The sequence below is a fragment of the Mauremys mutica genome, chromosome 8, assembly GCF_020497125.1.
Source record: "Mauremys mutica isolate MM-2020 ecotype Southern chromosome 8, ASM2049712v1, whole genome shotgun sequence".
Classification (NCBI taxonomy): domain Eukaryota; kingdom Metazoa; phylum Chordata; order Testudines; family Geoemydidae; genus Mauremys; species Mauremys mutica.
In genome coordinates, this window is record NC_059079.1 from 82,750,272 (window position 1) to 82,770,673 (window position 20,402).

A 20,402-nucleotide genomic window follows, 5' to 3' on the forward strand; every position below is an offset into this window, starting at 1 on the left:
GTGGTGAGAGCTCATCCTCATGCCAAAACTTCATAAGATCTACTCACTGCAAACAAGCTCTGAACAACATGTGTTGGGGAAAAAAAACTTGTTTGCAAAGTGTTTTAAAATTAGTACTTCATAAACATCCAAATTGTTGATTATGCATTAAATACCCACCCACCAGCCATCTGATATCCATGCTGATGGCCAATCAAACAATTTACTTTAATATTTGAATATACGTGATTCAGTATGACATAATGTAAGCAGCATAAGGCACAGCAAAGCGTGACATATAACAGAGACTGAATTGATGAGAATGATATTCTGATTTGTGACTGCTGGGAGCATCAAAAATATGAAAATATCAATGGTGTTTATGAAGCAAGAGAACATCCTGGCTGCCCCACTATTCAAATGATTTCCAGTTAGTCCCACTTGTAATTGAAAACACGAGTGGTTTACTCACCCAGGCAAGAAAGAGATTTTTGCAAATAAAATACTACGTGGGAAAGGGATGTAATATGCTCTGGTGGATTGCTTTGGCCAAGCATTCCTAATAGTATTTCTATAAACTTACTTTTTCATGCTATCATTTGAAATAGTCTGCAGATCAGCAGTAATATCAATGTTTGCTTGGATCACTATATAAGCAGCATATACGTGCTTAATCCAAGAGATTTATCATTTCTTCTCCAAATATTATCTGCAGTGTGCAGCCTTTTATTCATTTGCTTTCCACCGTTTAAGGACCACTTTTTAAGGGGGTTATGAACGTTTTGTTACATGGCTGTACCACTACATAGTCTGGAAAAATCTTTCTTGAAAATATAGTGAGTGCTTTTATTTCTAGCTCACTTGCCACACAAGCCTGCATTTCTGTCTGTATGTTCCCCCTCCAGAGCTACATTCCCTAGCCACAGTACTACACCAAGCTGTTTCTGGATGGCCTTACAACTACATCAGTTTGACTGACTAAACTAGGCGTTTGGAATATTTGCTAAACAGTAATACTGAGAAGGTTAAATCTCAGCAGGGCTCTCAGACAAGAACTGCATCTTGTTGTCTCAGGGTAATCATGTACCTAATTTGCTGATTATTGACTTGTTTCCGCAAAGGATTTTACTTGGTTTGACATATCAGCACCGATCAGTGATGAACTGTCAAGTGAACTTGTTCACTGCTTTTACTGCTCAAGTCCTTAACTTGCAGTAACAAGGATTTTAAAGTACAACTTTACCACATCATCTGGTGTCAAATTCAGATTATTTTCATTAATACAGAAATCTTTGCTCCTTTCTGGAATCAGAACAGGGCTACTCTTCTAAAGTTTAGATGTGCAGCAGGCTCTTTTCTTTTCCCTAAAATCATTTCTATGTGCAACAGGCTGGTAGGATTTAGGATCCTGCATAAGGATGTGGGGCTTTTCTGCTGAGTCCTCCTACTGTCCAATGCTAACACCTTGCATGACGATGGAGAGTAACTTCTGATGATCATGCACATGGATTTTGTTAATTCTATCCAGGGTTTAAAAAAGGCTGGAGTCTCTTCTTGGGAAGTTCTAACTAGAGACTGGGAAAGAAAGGTCCTGTAGGTAGAAACCATGCAGAGAAGGAAGCTTAGGCTGAGACTTACAGGGTTGCTATTTTTTATTATTTAAGATAACAATAAAGGATGAGAGTTTTGGATCTGGTATGTTGGTGCTGTGTTGAGAGAATAGGAGGAGGAGTCCACCTGGTCAGAGTTTCTACTGAAACACAGTAGATAAACTTGATTGTAGGGCACTAACACGTAAAATTCAGCCTGAATTAATAAACTATCAATTCCTTCCTAATAGGGCTATTGCAAGAGTTGTCCATGCCTTTGTCTCCTCCTAGCCAGACAATTACAATTCACTCTTACTTAAGGCTACCCTCGAAATCTTCCTGGAGCTTTGGTTGCTCCTGTGAAGGGCAGGTCACTCTGAGCACATGACATCCTAGCTTAGTGTCTGCACTGACTCCCTGTTCATTTCCTGGGGGAATTAAAAGGAGTGGTAAAAATCTCTAAGAAGCTGAATGATTTGGAACCCAGTCTTTGGACTAACCGCATTTCATTCTTACTCTATTGGGGTAATTAATTTCAAATGTGATTTTCTTGCTGTCAAGTTCATGGGACTGAATTTCCCAATTGTTTTGCAGGCTTCCTGCTTCTGGATGATTTAAGAATTTCTTGTTATTTGTAGAGTGGCTGCATTAGGGGGGAAGGGGGCGCATTTGAATAGAGGTCACCGCAGAGAGGAATGGTGGTTAGACAACCACAGGGCCATTTGCTCTTGGATTATGTAGATATGGTGGTTGTAATCCCTTGAATATAGTAGTGTGCATCGTTCCTGGCCCCTAGTCTTAGGGCTGCGGAATGACTATGGGCAGAGCTAGCCCATAAATCAGAATCTTCAGACTCCAGTGTAGTTTCCCATACAAAATTCATTTACTCACTCTTTGTGCAGGGGGTGTGTGTATATGCAACTAAAATCATATAATGTATCCGTATATAAAACTGTGTAACTCCAATCTGCTTTGGCAAATGACAAAATGTAACTCAGAAATTCTTTGCAAATTGGGTCTAAGTGTCTAGGAATGTCAAATGGGGGCATTCCCAAGAGGGATTCTTAAATTTCTGCACTTGCTCTCCAGAGTTCAAATGTCAAGTTAAGCTTTCTAAATGTAAGGTAAAAATCTTTGTACTAAGAGCTAATTTTCAAGGCTGTACATGAGTGAAAGAATCCTTTCCTGAAACTGGTAGTCATCTGTGCTTTTGCTCATTCCCTGAAGAATGGGGGTTTCTTTTTTTCTTGGCATGCATAACTACAAAATATATTATTGTTCATGAGGAGTCTGAGCCAAACCTCATCAAAGTAAATGGGAATCTTTCCACTGACTTTAATGGGTTTTGGATCTGGCCAAAATTTTCAAGCTATTTAAATCAAATCTCAGCGGTGACTATGTGCCCTCCTAAAGCAATGAATTCCAAATTCTCACTACACATCCTCTGAAGAAATAGTTGATTATATTTTTTTCTAAGTTTGTTAGCCATTATTTTTATTGAGTGCCCATTGCTCTGTATTATCGGGTCAGCATAAAAATGAGGGACTGATCAGTTTTCACTACAGTTGTTTGTAAAAAATGCAAGACAAGCACCAGACTTAACTCCATAAATGGAAGAGAAAATGCAAATCTGCATACATAGCCTAGTGACCTAGTGATGGAAGAGGCCTGGGTACAGTCATTGGGAAAAGGGGATTAAAATTAACCCAACACTGACACAAATAACCATGAAAACCCACATCTAAACAACATGTGCTAGTGGTGATGGAATAGAAAACTTCCAGTTATCCAACCTCTGCCAACTGATTTTCTTCAGCAAGTCAAAGCAGCAAGTCCCTTATGAAAACACTGTCTGGGCCTGAATATCTTCTCACTTACACTAGGTCAGCATCTTTATAACCTCACAGACTACTCCTGATTTATACCAGCACATGAGGGGAGAATCAGGCTTGTTGCGACTGTCTCTGTTTTTAGAGCACTCCAATCACCTATGGTATGTTACTCTGAGATAGTGGGCCTGATTCTATTCTCCCACCATCTATTCACTAATGTAATTCCAATGACCTCAGTGGAGTTGTTTTTGATTTACAGCACAACAGCGCAGATTCATGCTCTGAATTTCCATCACTAGTATTTTAAACTGACAATGGCAAACTGCAGACGTTAATTTTTTAAAAGGGTGACATTACAAAGATTGCAAGAAAACACCTTAATTTATTCCAAGCTAAAAGAAAAATTGCCACTCCTGTAAATAATCTATTGTTAGAGGATGCCAATCTGTAACAAAGCCGTGGTTGCAAACAACCAGCTCCAGGGCTCTGAGGTAAATCATAGCCTTCAGGCACTGGGGAAGAATCCAGGACCCTCAACTTCAAAAGCACAAGCCCTTACCACCTAAAACTAATTGCCATTAGATCATCAGTACATTTATCTTTTGGCTTTTAAATCCATTAAGCATAGTCATACAGTACCTGGGCATGTGATGGTGGAAGTCCTCTTCTTATATAAACACCAAAAAGAGCATCCTTTCCTAAGGAGATATTGAACTTCACGAACTGCGGCTGGCTGATATGGATTTGAGACCGCCAGAATACTCCAGGTGGTACTTCCTGGGTAACTCTGCGTCCGACCTCTGCCTCCCCGCTATCTATGCTGCTGTTTCTAGTGGCCCATGGTCCTAGAAGACAGGAACAAGTTTTAGCCAGGTGAGATCTTTTTCTAGCAATACAGACAGTTTTGGTAATGCCCTTTATGATGAACCATTGTGGCAATTTTATCCTTTAAAACAAAGCTTAACATTTTAAAGACTGGTTTCTCCCTTCATTTACATTCATGCAACCCCATTGCTTTCTCTGACCCTTATATTTTAAATAAGAAAGCTATAAATTCATCCCCTTAGGGCATCTGAAAACTTGCTTGCAGCTTTTCCCCCACCACTTTTAATTTTGTGATTACTCTTTACTGATCAAGTATAATAAGAGCAAAGAGCCAGTTAAGCACATATAAATCTCCTTGTGCTCTTTCCAGCCACATCCTTAATTTGACCAGGATGTAAAAATAACCAGGAAATAATTATAAAAGGGTAATTTCAATGTAAACCCACTGATTGCAGACTTTATTAGTCAGATTTCATATATTAAACAGGTCCATTAAGCCCCTCTCCATAAACTAACAATAATCACATATAAAAGAGAACACAGTAATAAGGACATAGAAAAAAGAGTTTGATAACCTTTGAAAGCCCCATATAGCTTGGGATTTGGCTATGTGAAAATCCATTTCTTTCCCCCATGCACAAATGTATTGGCTGCAGTCAGTTGAATTCCACTTGCTGATAGTCCCTAGATATGCATTATTGAAAACAAGAGGCAAGACCTTTCCAGTAGACCAAGTCTCGCTCTCTATCCATGAAACTGTTAGCCTTCTGAACATGGTAAAAGCTCATCCATTCAACAAAGCCTTAGCTGGATGGGTCTGGCATTATGTTTACTGGTCCTACACTTCAGACATTTCTGTTGGGCAAATGGTCAATAGGGGAAGAGAGAGGAGACTAGCAATGCCCCCAATTTCGAGCATACATTGATATTTGCTTCAGTGTATGATATGCCCAGATGCCATAGTAATGAGTGCCACATTATTTAAATAAATTAAATAAAGGTCAGAAAACCACAGAGAATATCTATTATGCTCACAAGCATCTAAACCTACTTCTTGGTGGCTTTAATTACAACTAAGTATTGAGTGGTGGTGATACTTGAAATGGAAGGAGAAACATACTACTTATATCCATCATGAGCTTAGCTCTTTTGCCCATTTTTCTACCAGATACCATATCTGGACAGGATCCCTGAATACCAGTGAATCAGTTTCCAGCACTTTATGGGACATTTTTGCCAATGCCAGCCTCTGGAGGCAGTGCTTTCAGGAAGGACATAATAGCATAGCATGGACCTGCATATAAACCCAGCAGGTAAGTACCAAACACCTACTCTGTCTTTATTATTTTAACTGTAATAGCTACTTCAGCACGATTTCAATTTTAAATTCCAAATTACCGAGGTTCCTGGTACTTATGCTTGCATGTAATGAAAAACCTCTTAGAACTTTTATATGGGCAATGTCTTTAAATGGTAAAACGAATGCTTTGACTAAGAACTGTTAATCTTTAAACTGCAGTTTTTAATAGGCTGTGTCTTTTTGAATGTTCTAGGTTAACAGGTCTTCAGCAATATTAGGGCACTAGAAAAAAGCAGGGGAAACTGCAAGAGTGTGTGGGCTGCAAATGGAGTAAAAAGGATTAACATGATGTCCAGTAAAGTGCCTGATGAGACATCTCATGCCCACTGTGACAGGCCTTTCGGTGTCAGCTGGTCTTCTATAACAGCAACTTCTATCAGGCTTGACAAACATACCACACCTAGTATACAGCTTTTATAGTATTTGTCCAAAGAGGGTAAAGTGAGGCACCTAACACAAGCTTACGTTATACTGATTCTCAAAATCATTATGAAGTGTACGTCCGGATGATATTTCAAAAGTTGTGTATATGTACTGACAATATATTTTAAAATCGGTGTCCCAGGCAGAGTTGACAAACAGGTTTTGCCAGACAAAGGGACATGGATTCATCAGTCTGCTTCGGCTCATATGGAGATTAAGCACTGTAAAACAACACAATGGAAGCCTGGTTTTGCAAATGGAGTCAACAGGAGGATATAAAGGCAACTTGGAGCCAGCATACTAGGAAGGGAATCATCCTGACTCTGAGGACAAAAACAATGAGTTTTGGGAAATATAAGGAGAAGCAAAAACACATTTTGTTATGCATTCACTGAGGAAACACCTTGAAGAACGGTGCAGGGATCCTGGTTTGACTGAAATCCAGCTATCTTTGCCAAAAGACTGAATCCTTGGAGCGAAAAACTACTTTATTTTATAGGAAAGGTAACCACTGATAAGTGTTCACCCAGGTTTGCATTTTATGTTGCTGTTTTATATATAGCTATTTCTGTTTCCATTATCGTTACTCACTATCCCTTAAATCTTTGCCTTTAATGATAAACTTATGGCTATTTTCACTATAGGTATATCTCAATGCAGTGACATTATCTTATAGCTAAACCTCAGTTGAATCAAACAAACTGGTGTGTGCAGTGTTCCTTTGGGGACAGCTTACCTGGTAATTTCTATGAGTGTACAGTAGTTAAGGGCTGGACACTGCAAGGGAGTGCTCCAGGGACTCAGGGGTTGGTGTGTGCCTACCACTAGACTGCAAAGAGAGAAAGAAGTCTGTGGGGGCTAGCATTGCCAGAAGCTGTAGCTTTCAGACTGCTGAGCAACAGAAGGCACGGACAAGGCTGCTTCTCAATCCTAAGTATCTCTGGGAAGTGTCACACCCATTGAGAAAGGTTATGAGTCAGAATACTACTACTTTGCACATCTATAGTTTTTCATCAGGGGATCTCAAAGTGCCTTACTCACATGAATGAATTAAGCCTCACAATACTGCAGTTCAAGTAGTATCTCCTTCATTTTATATATAGGGAAACGTGGTACAGAGAAGCTAAATAACTTGTGCAGTATCACCCAGAATCAGTGGCAGAGATAGGAAGTGAACCCAGGAATCCTGTCTCCTAATCATCTGCTTTAAGAACTAGACCACCCTTCTGCTTTAGGTAACAGTGACAAAATGTGGACTTATTCCAAGTTTTAAAAATTGTCTCTTCTGCAAATAATCTTTTGCATTCAGAGTGAAGATACTTATATGCCTATCAACCACATCTACTACTCAAGAACCTTCAAATTACCCAGTGACCCACCGTGCAGAAGCTTGTTTGTGAAACTTCCAAATGTGTCACAGCGCAGAAGTAGTTCTGCTGTGTGGCCAGTGCTGCAGCCTCCTTACCAGGAAGTACTAGAGAAGTAATATTTTTAACATGGCAGGAGCCATGAGGAATGAAGGTAGAGAGACCCACAAATGGGTCTACATGCCTTCCAAGTATCCTAACTCTTCACACAGAGTGCCTAATCACTTAATTATTTGCTTTATGCTTTTTTCAATCTTCATGAATATATAAGGGACTGATCGAAAGCCAGTGGACATTTTTACTGATTTCTATGTGCTTTGTATCGGGTCCTGAAAGGGTCCTGTAATTTACAATGTAGCTTGTTTGAAAGCTATACATTGTACTATGGATGCTGGGTCTGGAACCCACAAAAAGCCTCTGACAATCAAGGACTCCAGTGTGGTGGAATCCACTTCAGAATTTTGACACTTTTTCCCATCATTGATGCCCCCACTTGTATCAGGGAGACTATTTATTAGGCAACTGTAACTTCCCCTGTGAAGTCAATACTTAGAAAATAATAGTTTCAGGTAGTTCATTACATGTCCTAAGATTATAGCTGCGGGTTTTTAAAGGCAATATTTTACTGATCAATTTTCCAGTACAGTCAGATGCTATAAGTCTATGGAAGAGTAGTCATGTAAATTTAGAGATATTGTACATTTCCATAACAGGTATCTAAAAAAAGGATGATAAAAAATTACACTGATCCATAAAGGCACTATCTGCTAATCAGTTCTGAAAATGTTACTATATTTCATGTAAAACTCAAAAATGGGAAACAATAAAATTATACCACAAAACAAGCTATAAAAATGAAGCTTTATTAGAATACTTTTAAAACTTAATACAACTTAGAATGCTTTTTGCATAAATCTGCTTTAAAGATTACTCTGCATCACATATTTTTATCTACATAAAATAAAACTAAATTCTCTATATTGTCTAAGCCATTAAACCTCATTCCCATTCATTTTGTAACCAGTGCTATTAGCTCATAGTTCATTTCAACTGCAAGAAGACCAGTCTTTCCTGCAGATTACTGCTGCATAGTCTATTAAAGCAACTTATACACTACACCACAAATGATAGAAAACAATTATGGTTTTGAGCCACCAATGACTTCTGCTAATAACCCTTGCTTCCCAGTCTGCTGAGTCTACATTCCCTTAAGTTGTAACTTTGCAAGTACATTCAATTACTACCACTAATAAAGGACATACCTCCCACCGAAGCTCCAGATTTAAGACTTTTGGTTAAATTTAGCCCTGATATTTTCATTTTTGATTCAGGAAACTGTGCTTTGTGTTTCCAGGTGTGGGTGGTTCATTTTCAAAATTCACTAGCATCAGGGTGAAAATAAGATAAATTATTTACTGGTACGGGGGCCTGACTCCAGGCCCCTGGAAGGGGCGGGGCCTTGGTCAGAAGGGGCGGGGATGGAGTCAGCCTCCCCCAGCCAGCTCGTCCACACTGCCCGGCCTGTGCCGCCCAGGGCTCCGGTGGTGATTTAAAGGGCCCGGGGTCCGGTCACGGTAGCGGTGGCCAGGAGCCCGGGGCCCTTTTAAATCACCAGGCCCTGGGGCAGCTGCCCCTTTTGCCCCCCACCACATCGGCGGCCTTTGGGGGGGCAGGAAAGGGGCAGCGACGTTAAAGCTTGGAATAAGTGCCAGCACTTTAACATGGGCTGTGTCCGGGCCAGTACCAGTGGCAACTTCCTTACCAGTACGCCGTACTGGCCCACCTTCACCTCTGACTAGCACCCAAACACAGCAGGTTAAGTGAACTGAGGAAAATTTTTCAGCCATCAAGGGGAAAGAGGATAGGAGCTTTGGCCTTAATGCTCTAGATATGTCCCCTACTGGCAAACTACTTTATTAATGGTTTGCAGTCTTGTCGTAGCTATGTTGGCACAAGGATATGACAGAGACAAGGTGGGTGAGGTAATAACTTCTATTGGACTAACTTCTGTTGGTGAAAGAGACAAGCCTTCAAGCTCCAGACCTGAAGAAGAGCTCAGTGGAGCTTGAAAGCTTGTCTCTTCCACCAAAGAGCTTGGTCCAATAAAATATATGACTTCACCCACCTTGTCTACTTTATTAATGTCAAGTATCAGTAGCCCTGTTAGTCTGGATCTGTAAAAAGCGACAAAGAGTCCTGTGGCACCTTATAGACTAACAGAAGTACTGGAGCATGAGCTTTCATGGTTGAATACCCACATGCATCTGACGAAGTGGGTATTCACCCACTGAAGCTTATGCTCCAATACTTCTGTTAGTCTATAAGGTGTCACAGGACTCTTTGTTTTTTATGAATGACATTAATAAAGTAGACAAAGTTCTTTCCCTCAAAATCTCATTAAAATAAAATTTTCTTATTTTTTTCCTAATTGGACTTCAGTGGTTTATTAGCTTAAAAAATTAGTGCAGATTCTGCTGATTAGGCAAAAGTACAATTTACCTGTTGACCTGTGTGTTCTGAGGTGCCTACCAGTCCAGGTGGACGGATGCATGCCAGCTCTGCTCGAGTGAGTGTGCTAAAAATAACACTGTAGACATTGCTAGCACAGGCTAGATACCCTAATACAAGCCCATCTTACCCTTAGGTCAGAGCTCAAGCTGCTATTTTTAGCATGCCAACTTGCTCGCAGCTGCAGTTTATACATACCTGGAGTGACCTAAACTCAGATCCCTGTGTTATGCTTTTCCCAGCATGCAAAATGTATCCCCATGGCCAGTTTTAAAGATATAATCAATACTGCTACACATGGCATGTTGTACTTTTATTGCCTCTAAGCCCTGGCCTACACTACAAACTTATATCAGTATAACTATGTCACTTGGGGGTGTAGAAAATCCACACCCCTAAGCGACGCAGTTATACCGACCTAACTCCCAGTGTAGACAGTGCTATATTGATGAGATGGCTTCTCCCATCAACACAGTGGAGGAGCGTTTTCACTGCAACACTGTAAGTGTAGACAAATCCTAAATTTTTACTTTTGAAATAATTTCCATTAAAAAAAGCTTAAAATTTGTTATATTAAGTTTTGCATTTGCAAAATTAATAAGCTTTCCCACAAAGGTTTAAGTAATCAAAGTTTTTAAATCCCTGGAGATTATATGTTATTGATTCATGTTTCCCCTAAAATAACTACAGCAGGTGCAAGTAAATGATAAATACCTGCACCTACATATCTATGCAAACGCAGGTTATTTGTAGAAAAGCAGCACATTCCTTTCATTACGACTGATGCAAATAGATATTAATTTCATAAAGGTGAAGCATCTGCAATATGGCTTTTTTACTTTCAGTGCCAAATTAATTAGTGTGGGTAAGGCACAGCACTGGGCGTGAAGAGAGCTGGGTTCTATTTCTGGCTTTGCCCACAGCCTTCCTATGTGATCCCAGTCAAGTTCTTTAAATTCTTGAAGCCTATCTGCAAAATGTGGACAGCAATACTGGCCTACCTTACGGGGATGCTGAGAGGCTTAATTCACTAGTTTGTGAATAGTGCTTTAAGATCCCCATATGGAGGCTTTAGAGAAATATAAGCCAGTAATATTATAATTATTATACCTGAGAGTGGAACTGAGCTCCCAATGCTTTCCCCCTCTGTCTCTTTCTCCCCAAATTAGAAACATCATTAAAAATAAATCTAGTCCCAACATGATACAACTCTGAAGGGGCAATGTCAATCTAACCACTGAGCCTCTCACTGGGTGGCTGGCTGAGGCTTCAGCAGTTTTTCCTTATTTTTAGGACTAAAAGTGCAGTACACTGCCCACCCTTGCAACTTTTATATTCACAGTAACACATTTTGCACTAATGGCCCCACTTAAAAGCTCTGTCTCCTCCACAGCCTCTAGAGAATTTCTAAGTAAACTTTATAACTATTTCATAGCACAGTTCCTTTTGGTCTTCTTCACCTCCTAATGTAGTGAGAGTGCACCCCTCCCTCTGACTCACTCTTCGCCTTCTCTCTATTTTTAGCCTCTTCTATCTCAATGGACCACTGCAGATCATATTCAAAGACCATCAACTGCATTTAAGTAAAGTTCTGGATGTTACATAAACTGGGAGGAAACTGAGAAGTAAGGCCAACCTGAAGAACTCATGCCACTGTGAACAAATAAATCCTGGTGTGAATTAACAATGCTCTGAGTGGCTGTCTTGAAGCTTGCTTGCTTAGCTCATAATCTCTCATGGTTATTTAAACATTTTTACTGTGATTTTCCTTTTTCATAAACCTTTATAAAAGAAAGTTTTAAATGCATATTCCTTCTTCTAACCCAGGGGAGCTATTCCAATCTTTCAGTCAAACATGTATTTAAGTACCTGTATATATAAGCTTGTTAGCCACCAAATAACACTTATTCATTTTTAAAGGTGTATTATTTACCCAGTTAAATTACTATTTTGCTACATGAATTTTTTAAAGTCTACTCTAGTGCTCGCTGGAGATGCCGATTTGACAGTTCTGAAAGCCTCTGTTTATCAAAAGAGCACAACAACATGGCAGTGGCAGAGCAAGCTTCTCCACATCATTCCATCAATGCGCCCTCACCCTTGGACTGAGGAAATCACTTCAAGTTGGTAGTTTACACCACTTGACAATTCAATCCTTTGCATCTTGAAGAATGAAATCAAGTTAATGTCAATTAATGTCAGCTATAGAGATGGAGTTGGGTCTGGATTGAGACTATATATACAGTTGGAGTTTCCCCCTCCCTCTTAGCCCATACAGTGGTTGCCATTAAAGGTCAATATTGGTCAACTGCTGCATGTGAGATTCTGTAGCTCATACCCCTGTGCTTAAATAGGAAATAACTATGTGGCTGTGGGGTAGTAATTGTTGACTTTATTAATGGAGACCCTGTAAATGCTTGGTTTTGTACTAATTGGGAAACATGTATCACTAATTTGGGAGACCAACAGTTCCAGAGGATCCATAATGATCTACCTTGTTAACCTGGTGGCTATGGATTTGCATTAAATACCAGTCATTAAATACCATTTTTCACGCAATGCACAGTCAGTCTGTGGAACTCTTTGCCAGAGGATGTTGTGAAGGCCAAGACTATAACAGGGTTCAAAAAGAACTAGATAAGTTCATGGAGGATAGGTCCATCAATGGCTATTAGCCAGAATGAGCAGGGATGGTGTCCCTAGCCTCTGTTTGCCAGAACCTGGGAATGGTTGACAGGGAATGGATCACTTGATGATGACCTGTTCTGTTCATTTCCTCTGGGGCACCTGGCTTTGGCCACTGTCGGAAGACAGGATACTGGGCTAGATGGACCTTTGGTCTGACCCAGTATGGCCATTCTTATGTTCTTACCCTCACTGTTGGTGAGAGAGCCTTCTCCTTTGCAACTTCTGCAGTTTGGAACAGTCTTCTTGTATCTCTCCATCTCTTACCAAATTTCAGCTGCAAAATTTCCTTCCTATCCTTATCATTTAGTTTCCCTCTCCCATTCCTGTTTGTGTGATTGCTTTATTTAGCATTGCAATGTTTCTGGGGTACAGTTTGTGAGAATGACACTGCCTGAGTTAAAGAAGCATTGTACTGAGGGTTTTGCTAGAAGGCATGAGTGTAAGTGTGAAGCTGGTTTGAGTACCATCTGCATCCTAAAACATAGCTGTCCTTTTGTCCATCAAATGGCTGGGCCCTCTGGCTATTTTGAAAGGAGAAAAAGATCAGTTTTAATTTTATTTAGAAAGATATATTTCTGTACAAGCCTTTTCAATGGAAATATTAGTGCAATGCAACTTTATCAGGTTAGCATCTTCCATACAAACCGTACCCCAAAGAGCTTCCTAATGTTAAGTGAAACAGTGTCTCAAAATCCATCTGGAAATTCTGTATTTTTCAAACTAAATAAAATAAATTTACTTTAGGAAATGTGGGTTTAGCCTGGAGAGGCTGATATGATACAACCTGAACTCCAGTAACAGGAAGGATGCTCCTGTAATAACGAGTCTGGTTTTGTGAAGTGAAGAGGAGGCAATGTTTCCAGGCTCACTATAACCTGTAGTTTTGCAACCTATAAGCAGCTGTATTGCAAGAGGAACTGGGTCACATCTCCTAATTCCACACATGGGGGAACCCTTGTGTGTGGATCTGCCTCTGCTTAGGTAGATGAGTGACACAGCCACCTCTGCTGCAGGCACCATATATGCTTGGACCTCCATGAGGCTGGGGAGCTGCACAGCGGGTGGGACATGGCTTGTTCAGATTCCTGAGGATGGCAAGAGTCTAGAGCCACATTGTCAAGGTGCCAAGAGCAGGGACAGGGTCCCCAGGACTGACTGATCTGTGGAGTTTGTGGGTTAACCACCCATGCTTATATCATCGAGGGGGAAGGGAACTGAGATCACGGATTAGTTTGGAAAGGAACTCTAGAAGGAGAATCTCTGCCCAGGGCTGCTCCCAAGGCTTTGGCTGTGGCAAAGCACAAGTTGGCCCTAAGAGTTTAGGTAGTGTAGGCACTCCACTAAAACCCCGCTTCATTTAAAAATCTAAACACATCTCTAAGCGCTTGTGGATATAGTATGTTAAGACTCATCCTGTTCAGAACTATTAGCAAACCATTTCACTGCAGATGTAATTAAGATTTATGAGTTCATCATGTTTAATCAAGAAAAAATACACATTATGCTGTGAGTAATTTTTGCAGCGCCACATGTACCCTTCATTCCGGTTGGTATAACACAGGTAACCAAGATAGACTTTGATTATACAAACTACTGCCGGATCCACTAACAAAATAACATAAAACAAAATACCTCCTATACATTCTGTTGTCTCTCATTTTAATCAAATGCTTTGTTTCCACTAAGACATCAAATCATACAGGTTACATTGCCTTCCCAATCCATCTCCCAAGATGGAACACAGCATGTGAGCATTTATGAAGACCAGATATGCAATCCTGTATGGCATTCAAATTACAGCATTTTCGCTTGCTTGCATTTTAATTTGCTCCTACAGTATATTTACCCAGTAGCTCCCTAATAACATTAACCTGCATGGCAAAACATGGTGTATCTTGACTAAAACATTATCAAAGTACATGATTAAATACAGTATAGTTTAGGGGAAATGGGGGTGGTTACTTAATGTATTGCCCTTATATTTTGATTGTCTGTTTGAATGAGCCTATGAGGGATCAAAGCGTTGTCTACCATGACTATTAGACTGTAAGATCTCTGGGGCAGAGGTTGTCCCTTAATATGTGTTTGTACGGTGCCTGGTACAATGGAACTTTATGACACAATGCAATCCATAATCATTACATCTAGAATTATAAATCAAGGCACTGTGTCATTTATCAGTAAATTTTAGTAACATAAAGCAGAAAATATTGTGGCAACACTAGGGAAGATGCATTATGAGGTCATAAAAGAATGAGAGGTTTTCTAAATCTCAGACAAAGGAGTTTGTTTATATAAGACATCACCTGTTTAGAAGTGCTGATGATTAAGGTTGATTTTCACACAGTATATTCTGTCAGTTATGAAGGACATGGCAGGTCACCCATTTTATGGGGATGTGTGTCTAGCATCCAAAGTATTTTTAAACTGAAGACACACTGTGGCATAGACTCAGAGAATCCAGAAACGGAAAGGCTCTATTAGGTCATTTAGTCTATCACTCTGCCATGGCAGGGTTATTCCCTAATGTACAGTGATTATTTTTTGCCCGGTCTAAGTTTTAATTGTCCCAAGCTTCCACCAATTTCCTTATGAGACAGTTCCATGGGGTTAATAGATTTCAGTATCAGGAAGCTTTTCCTGATATTCAGCCAATATTTCCCCTATATCAGTTTCACCCCATTATTCCAGTTCTTTTTCCTCTGCTAAATGATAACTGTCCATCATCCATTTTTTTATGCCCTTGAACTATTTGTAGACAGTTTTTGTATACAAAAACATTACAGGGCAGATCCTCAGCTTCTGCAAACAGATGCTTGCCATTCACAGCAGGATTCCCGGCAGTGGGCAAAGGGCATTCACTGTGGAGTGGGTGCAGTTTACTGATTCTTTAAGCAGGTGCATCCATGGCTAGTACTTGCTGCTGATTGCAGCGTACGGCTTGAGGACAAGACCTGTAACCCACACACTACACTTCTACGTGGCAACATGGTGGGCAGGCAAATGAGTTAGATGGCCAGATCCCCCAGTGCTCACTTCAGTATTATGGAGAGTACCTGCACTGCTACCTGCATGAAGGAATAGTTTCCCTTTGCTCTCCTCCTCAAATCCCCCAGTTTTTAAATGAGCTTTGAGACCCTAAGGCAACAGTAAGCATGCCCTGTTTTCATTCAGCTATAGCTTGATCTTTACATGCTGGTGTAACCCAGCTTTGACTCATGTTCAGACATCATCAGTCTTCATTGAGCTACAGTGTATAAATGTAAAAATTTTATTATCAAAAGGCTAGTTCCTGCTCTCAGTTATGCCAGCATACACTAGTAAAATCATTTATGTTACTCTGGATTTACACTGGTGAAACTCGGAGCAGAATTTAGCCCAGGGATAAGAGCTAGGCAGATCAGTCAGAAATATCTGCTTGTTCCTCCCCTCCCTGCAACTTCACCCTCCCCTCCTCCCCCCACCTGCACAAGTGGCACTGCCTTTAAATGGCCTGCTCGCTGGGATGACACAGCTTGCATGTAAGTGGCTATTTTCATACAAAGGGTTAAAGGTTTCTTTGGAAGACCAGTGTTTTAAATAGACTGGCTTCATCCTGAGCCATGTCAATTATAAAAGGTCACTCTGCACAGCCAGGAAGGGCAGACCTGAAACGGCTGTTATGTGAAAAGCTTTCCTAAAAAGTGCTAGCATAGCAATATTAACTTTAAATTATATAAACGGAGGGAGGGGGGAGAAAACCTTTCACACCCTCTCTGCTATCAGGGTCTGCTTTTCTGTCATTCATTACATTCAGACATTCTGCCATTCATTATATTTAATGGTGGAAGGATACTTACCTAAATGTGTTGTTTTTCAAAGGTTTTATTAGCATTTTAGTCAATTTAGTAAAATGTGTAAAAGCAACAAGATATTCATGTTCCTATTTAGTAACATAGGGGTTCTCACTCATGTACACACTGGACAAAATTTAACAGTGATATAATATGATAATTCTGCATTGTATTTAGGGTCTGATGGTTAGAAGTGCTGAGCACTACAACTTCAGATTAAGTCTGCAGGAGCTGAAGGTGCTCAGCATCTCTAAAAGTCAGGCCCATACACCTTCATCTGAATAACAAAACATGTGTTGCCACCATTAATAAGTTTACTTCCACAACACCCTTGTGAGGTAAGTATTAATACCTCTGTTTAACATATGGGGAAACCGAGGCACAAAGGCATGCCTAAGGATTCACCACAGGAGTTAGCCCAGTTAAGAATTGGACTCAACTCTCCTGCTTCCCAGTCCCATGCATTAACCTCAGATCCAGCTTTTCTATACCTCCTACTCTATTACTCTATTTGAGCACTGCCCCCTCCTCCGCTTTGTAAGATCATTCACCTCAGGAGTGATCAGTGACAGTGTACATTCCAACACCATAACTACAGGTCAGAGGAACCACACAGTCCTGTTCTGTATCCAAAACACTTCCACTGATTAATATTGTAGCTTTGCATAAGTCATTCCTCCTCTCAGTGTCTCAGTTTGCCCATCTGACCTTCTTGCTTCACAGGGCAATCTGAGGGCTAACTATGAAATTCTTTGAAACAATGATCAGTGTTAATTATTACTAATAACACCACTATAATAATCAGTAAAAAGAGGGGTATGAAAATACAGCAAAAGGAAGTCTTGCACTCAGTCTCTATTTGACTCCGTTGTCTCTATTTTCTCCCTGGACTAATAAGGAGCATGACTGCTTCAATAATCTACTCTAATGTCCTTTACTAATACTAAGGGGAAGCTTATTCACTAGGGAGTCAAATTCTGCTGTCCTTACTCAGGCAGGATTCCCAGTAACTTCAATAAGAGTTTTGCCTAAATCAGGACAAGATTGTGAGATGTGGTCCCAGCAGGGGCCAAAGCTCTCTTCACTTTCCTTGCAGTCAGTACAGTGTATTTCTTCTTTTCATGCTGTGTCTAGCCTTTTCTTTTTCCTGGGATGTTTGGTAGTATTCTTTTTATTTAGTATCTTGGAGTTCAGGGTCTAAAGGTTTTTGTGAATTACTACAGGTAGAGAAGGCTATTCGGATGGTTATAACCAGGCAAAGAGCCAGTGCAGTGTAAGATTACTGCAGCAGAATGTAAAGGTCATAAATAAATATTTTTGCATACCCCCTAGTGAAGTACATTTATTACAAACGGCACCGTGAGTTTCCAAGACCATAGAGTGCAAAAGATACAGCTGTAACCTCACCTTTTCCTCCAGATGGCATTGTTGCCACATCATCAGTCCCTGGCAATCCAGTTCTTATCCCATTGTTAAAGGTGTGTCCGTCCGCTGGCTGTAACTGCCAGTTTAGTCCGAGCAGATGCATTGCTGCAGGAGAGACAAAGTAATGAAAAATAACTACACAATACATAAATTAAAAAGTCAACGGGAGGGGCAGCAGCCATTTTCAATTAACCCTCTTCAAGAAGATGCTGTAAAAACAGCTTGTTCCAGGGTCAAATTAATGTGTTAAAAAAAGCAGCAGTCTCACATTGACTTGGTTTATATTTGTTCATTTACCGTGTACTGTAAATAACAAAACACGATGGGACAACGTATCAGCCATCTCTGAACAAACAAAAACATACAGACAAGCAATTTTAGACATTGGAAGCAAGCTCTTTTTTTCTCAATATTCCCCAAATTATACACATTTCTTAAAATAGTAAGTTAAAAAGAGATGGCATTTTTTAATACAAAGTGTGATACTTCCTGAAGTATAAATTTATATTAGGTCTAAAATACACTAAAGCACAGTTGACCCCAAACAGAATTTCCTCATTGGATTATTTAGTGTTTATTTTCATATATTTAAACCGACACCAGCAGTTTTTATTTTGATTGCTCTTGACTGTGTTATCAGATTACAAACTTGAAAATACTTTTTTGTTCCTCTATTAAATGTTGGTCTTGTCTATTTGGCAAGGACTTGGGGTGCATCCTTCAGGTGCTGGACTAGAGATTTATATACACGTCTTTCCCTTGCATAAATTTAAGTTACTTGCATAAATTTCCATACTTTCATCATATAATAGCCCCGTGGCTCATTTTGTTTCCTGCTGTGTTTGAAGTGCCAACAAAGCTAATTTTATTTATTTGTCTGTCCACAATCATCACTGATGCCATTCACAAGAACGTACACAGCATCAAGGAGAATGCTTTCCGCTAGCTATGGCACAGCGGCAGGAGAGGCTCACCATTATTTTGCGGGGCACACACAACACTTTAGTTATGGTCCTTTTAATAGCTCAGTTCTGCCACGCCAGATCTGAGTGACAATGCAGCAAATTACAAGCATGCACAACAGAATTAAAATGGTCACAAACAGATAGACAGTGTCCAATAAAGCACATCTCCAGCATTTGAGAGCCACATAACAATATGCTCAGAGATTTGACATAGGGATGGGTAAGACAAAAAATGGAAAGGTAATACATAGGAAATGGTTCATACAGTTATTATCTCTGAATGTAGAGTATCAATATAGGCATGACTGCTCCAAATTAAGATTAAAAATAAAACCTTTGATCAACACATGCCCCCATACAGAAGGATGAAAGAACCCAATTGTCCCAGCTGGGTGGCTATGGAATGGAGCTGCCGGCTCTGCAGCATGCTTTCCACTCCTTCTCAACCCCCTGGAAGCCCCTCTGAAAGTGCTCTGCCGAGTTTGGTCTCCACAGTGTTCAGGGAAGCAAGCCAGAGGCAGGAGGGGGAGCAGCTGCTCTCCATGGCACCATCTTTCCACTAAGCATGTGGGCCAGACTGCTGCCAGCTAATAATGACCAAGCGATCATTAATTTATGTGGGCTCCCCCCTTCTGAGCTGTGAGCATGAGAGCTACACTGCTGCTTTCAGAGGACCTGGAGAAGGCCTGGCAGTAACAAGGAAGCACAGGACCTTTGTGCGGATGGTCCTTGCCTCTGGTAGTGATGTGCAGGTTTCAGGGCTCAACACACTTTCATTGTTCTGGATGGATCAGTCCACACAGAGAATGATGAGTGAGACATCAATGAATTTAAGAGCCTGTAGTGGGAATAAGCTAGATAGGGGACCTTCAGACTCGTAGTATCTATGCTGAAGTAACACTCAGAGAGCTGTTTCTGTTCAAAATTGTACCTAATTTTCTCTTGCAATTGTTACCTTAAATATAGGTCATTTACTCTAAGAAATGAAAGTCTATTGCTTCAAGTAAGAAGCATTATTTTTTTTTTTTACAAGGAAGAGATAAGGAAAATATAACTAGTGGTTAGTCCTTCCAAGAGAATTATAGTTACTAATTTATAACTACCAGGTAAATTCAGACAAGGAATTTAAAAAGATCTTATTAACGTGGTGTTAAGACAAACTCTGATCCATCTGCTTCCAAGTGCGCCACGATTTCATTAATAAACTCTGCTGCTCTGTGCTTTAATCATAGATGCATATTAGGAAGGAACAATTAGAAATCACTCCTAACAGAGCTGGGATTTGCATGTGTACCATAGGCTCCTATAGAGACAACAGGGAGAAGATGACAATCTTCTGCATGTCCAATCTATCTAGCACTTATATCCATGATGAACTCCACTAAGAAAAGTAAGACTGTTTGTAAACAGGAGACATGTAGACATGTTAATCTTCTTCTAAGAATACAGTATGGGAATCTGTATGTATCATGGGTCTGGGAGAAAAGCTACACTTTGGTATTGTAGATTGCAGCTCTGAGAAGCAGCTGAGTAGTGACAGCTAGAAGCTGTCTATTCTTTCAAGCTTCAAAAGACCCTGAGATGGTAAATTTATATGATTAACCTTTT

At 40.2% G+C, this 20,402-nt stretch overlaps 1 protein-coding gene across 1 annotated transcript in view; it reads right to left on the minus strand.

Annotated features, from left to right (window-relative positions):
• The window catches only part of TENM2 (teneurin transmembrane protein 2), a 966,597-nt gene that overhangs the window by 180,777 nt on the left and 765,418 nt on the right, over positions 1-20,402 (minus strand). Inside the window, exons 10-11 of the mRNA XM_045027903.1 lie at positions 17,812-17,934; positions 4,040-4,245 (exon numbers count right to left, since the gene is read on the minus strand). Coding sequence (XP_044883838.1) covers positions 4,040-4,245; positions 17,812-17,934 — 329 coding nt within the window. The remainder of the gene's footprint in view (positions 1-4,039; positions 4,246-17,811; positions 17,935-20,402) is intronic.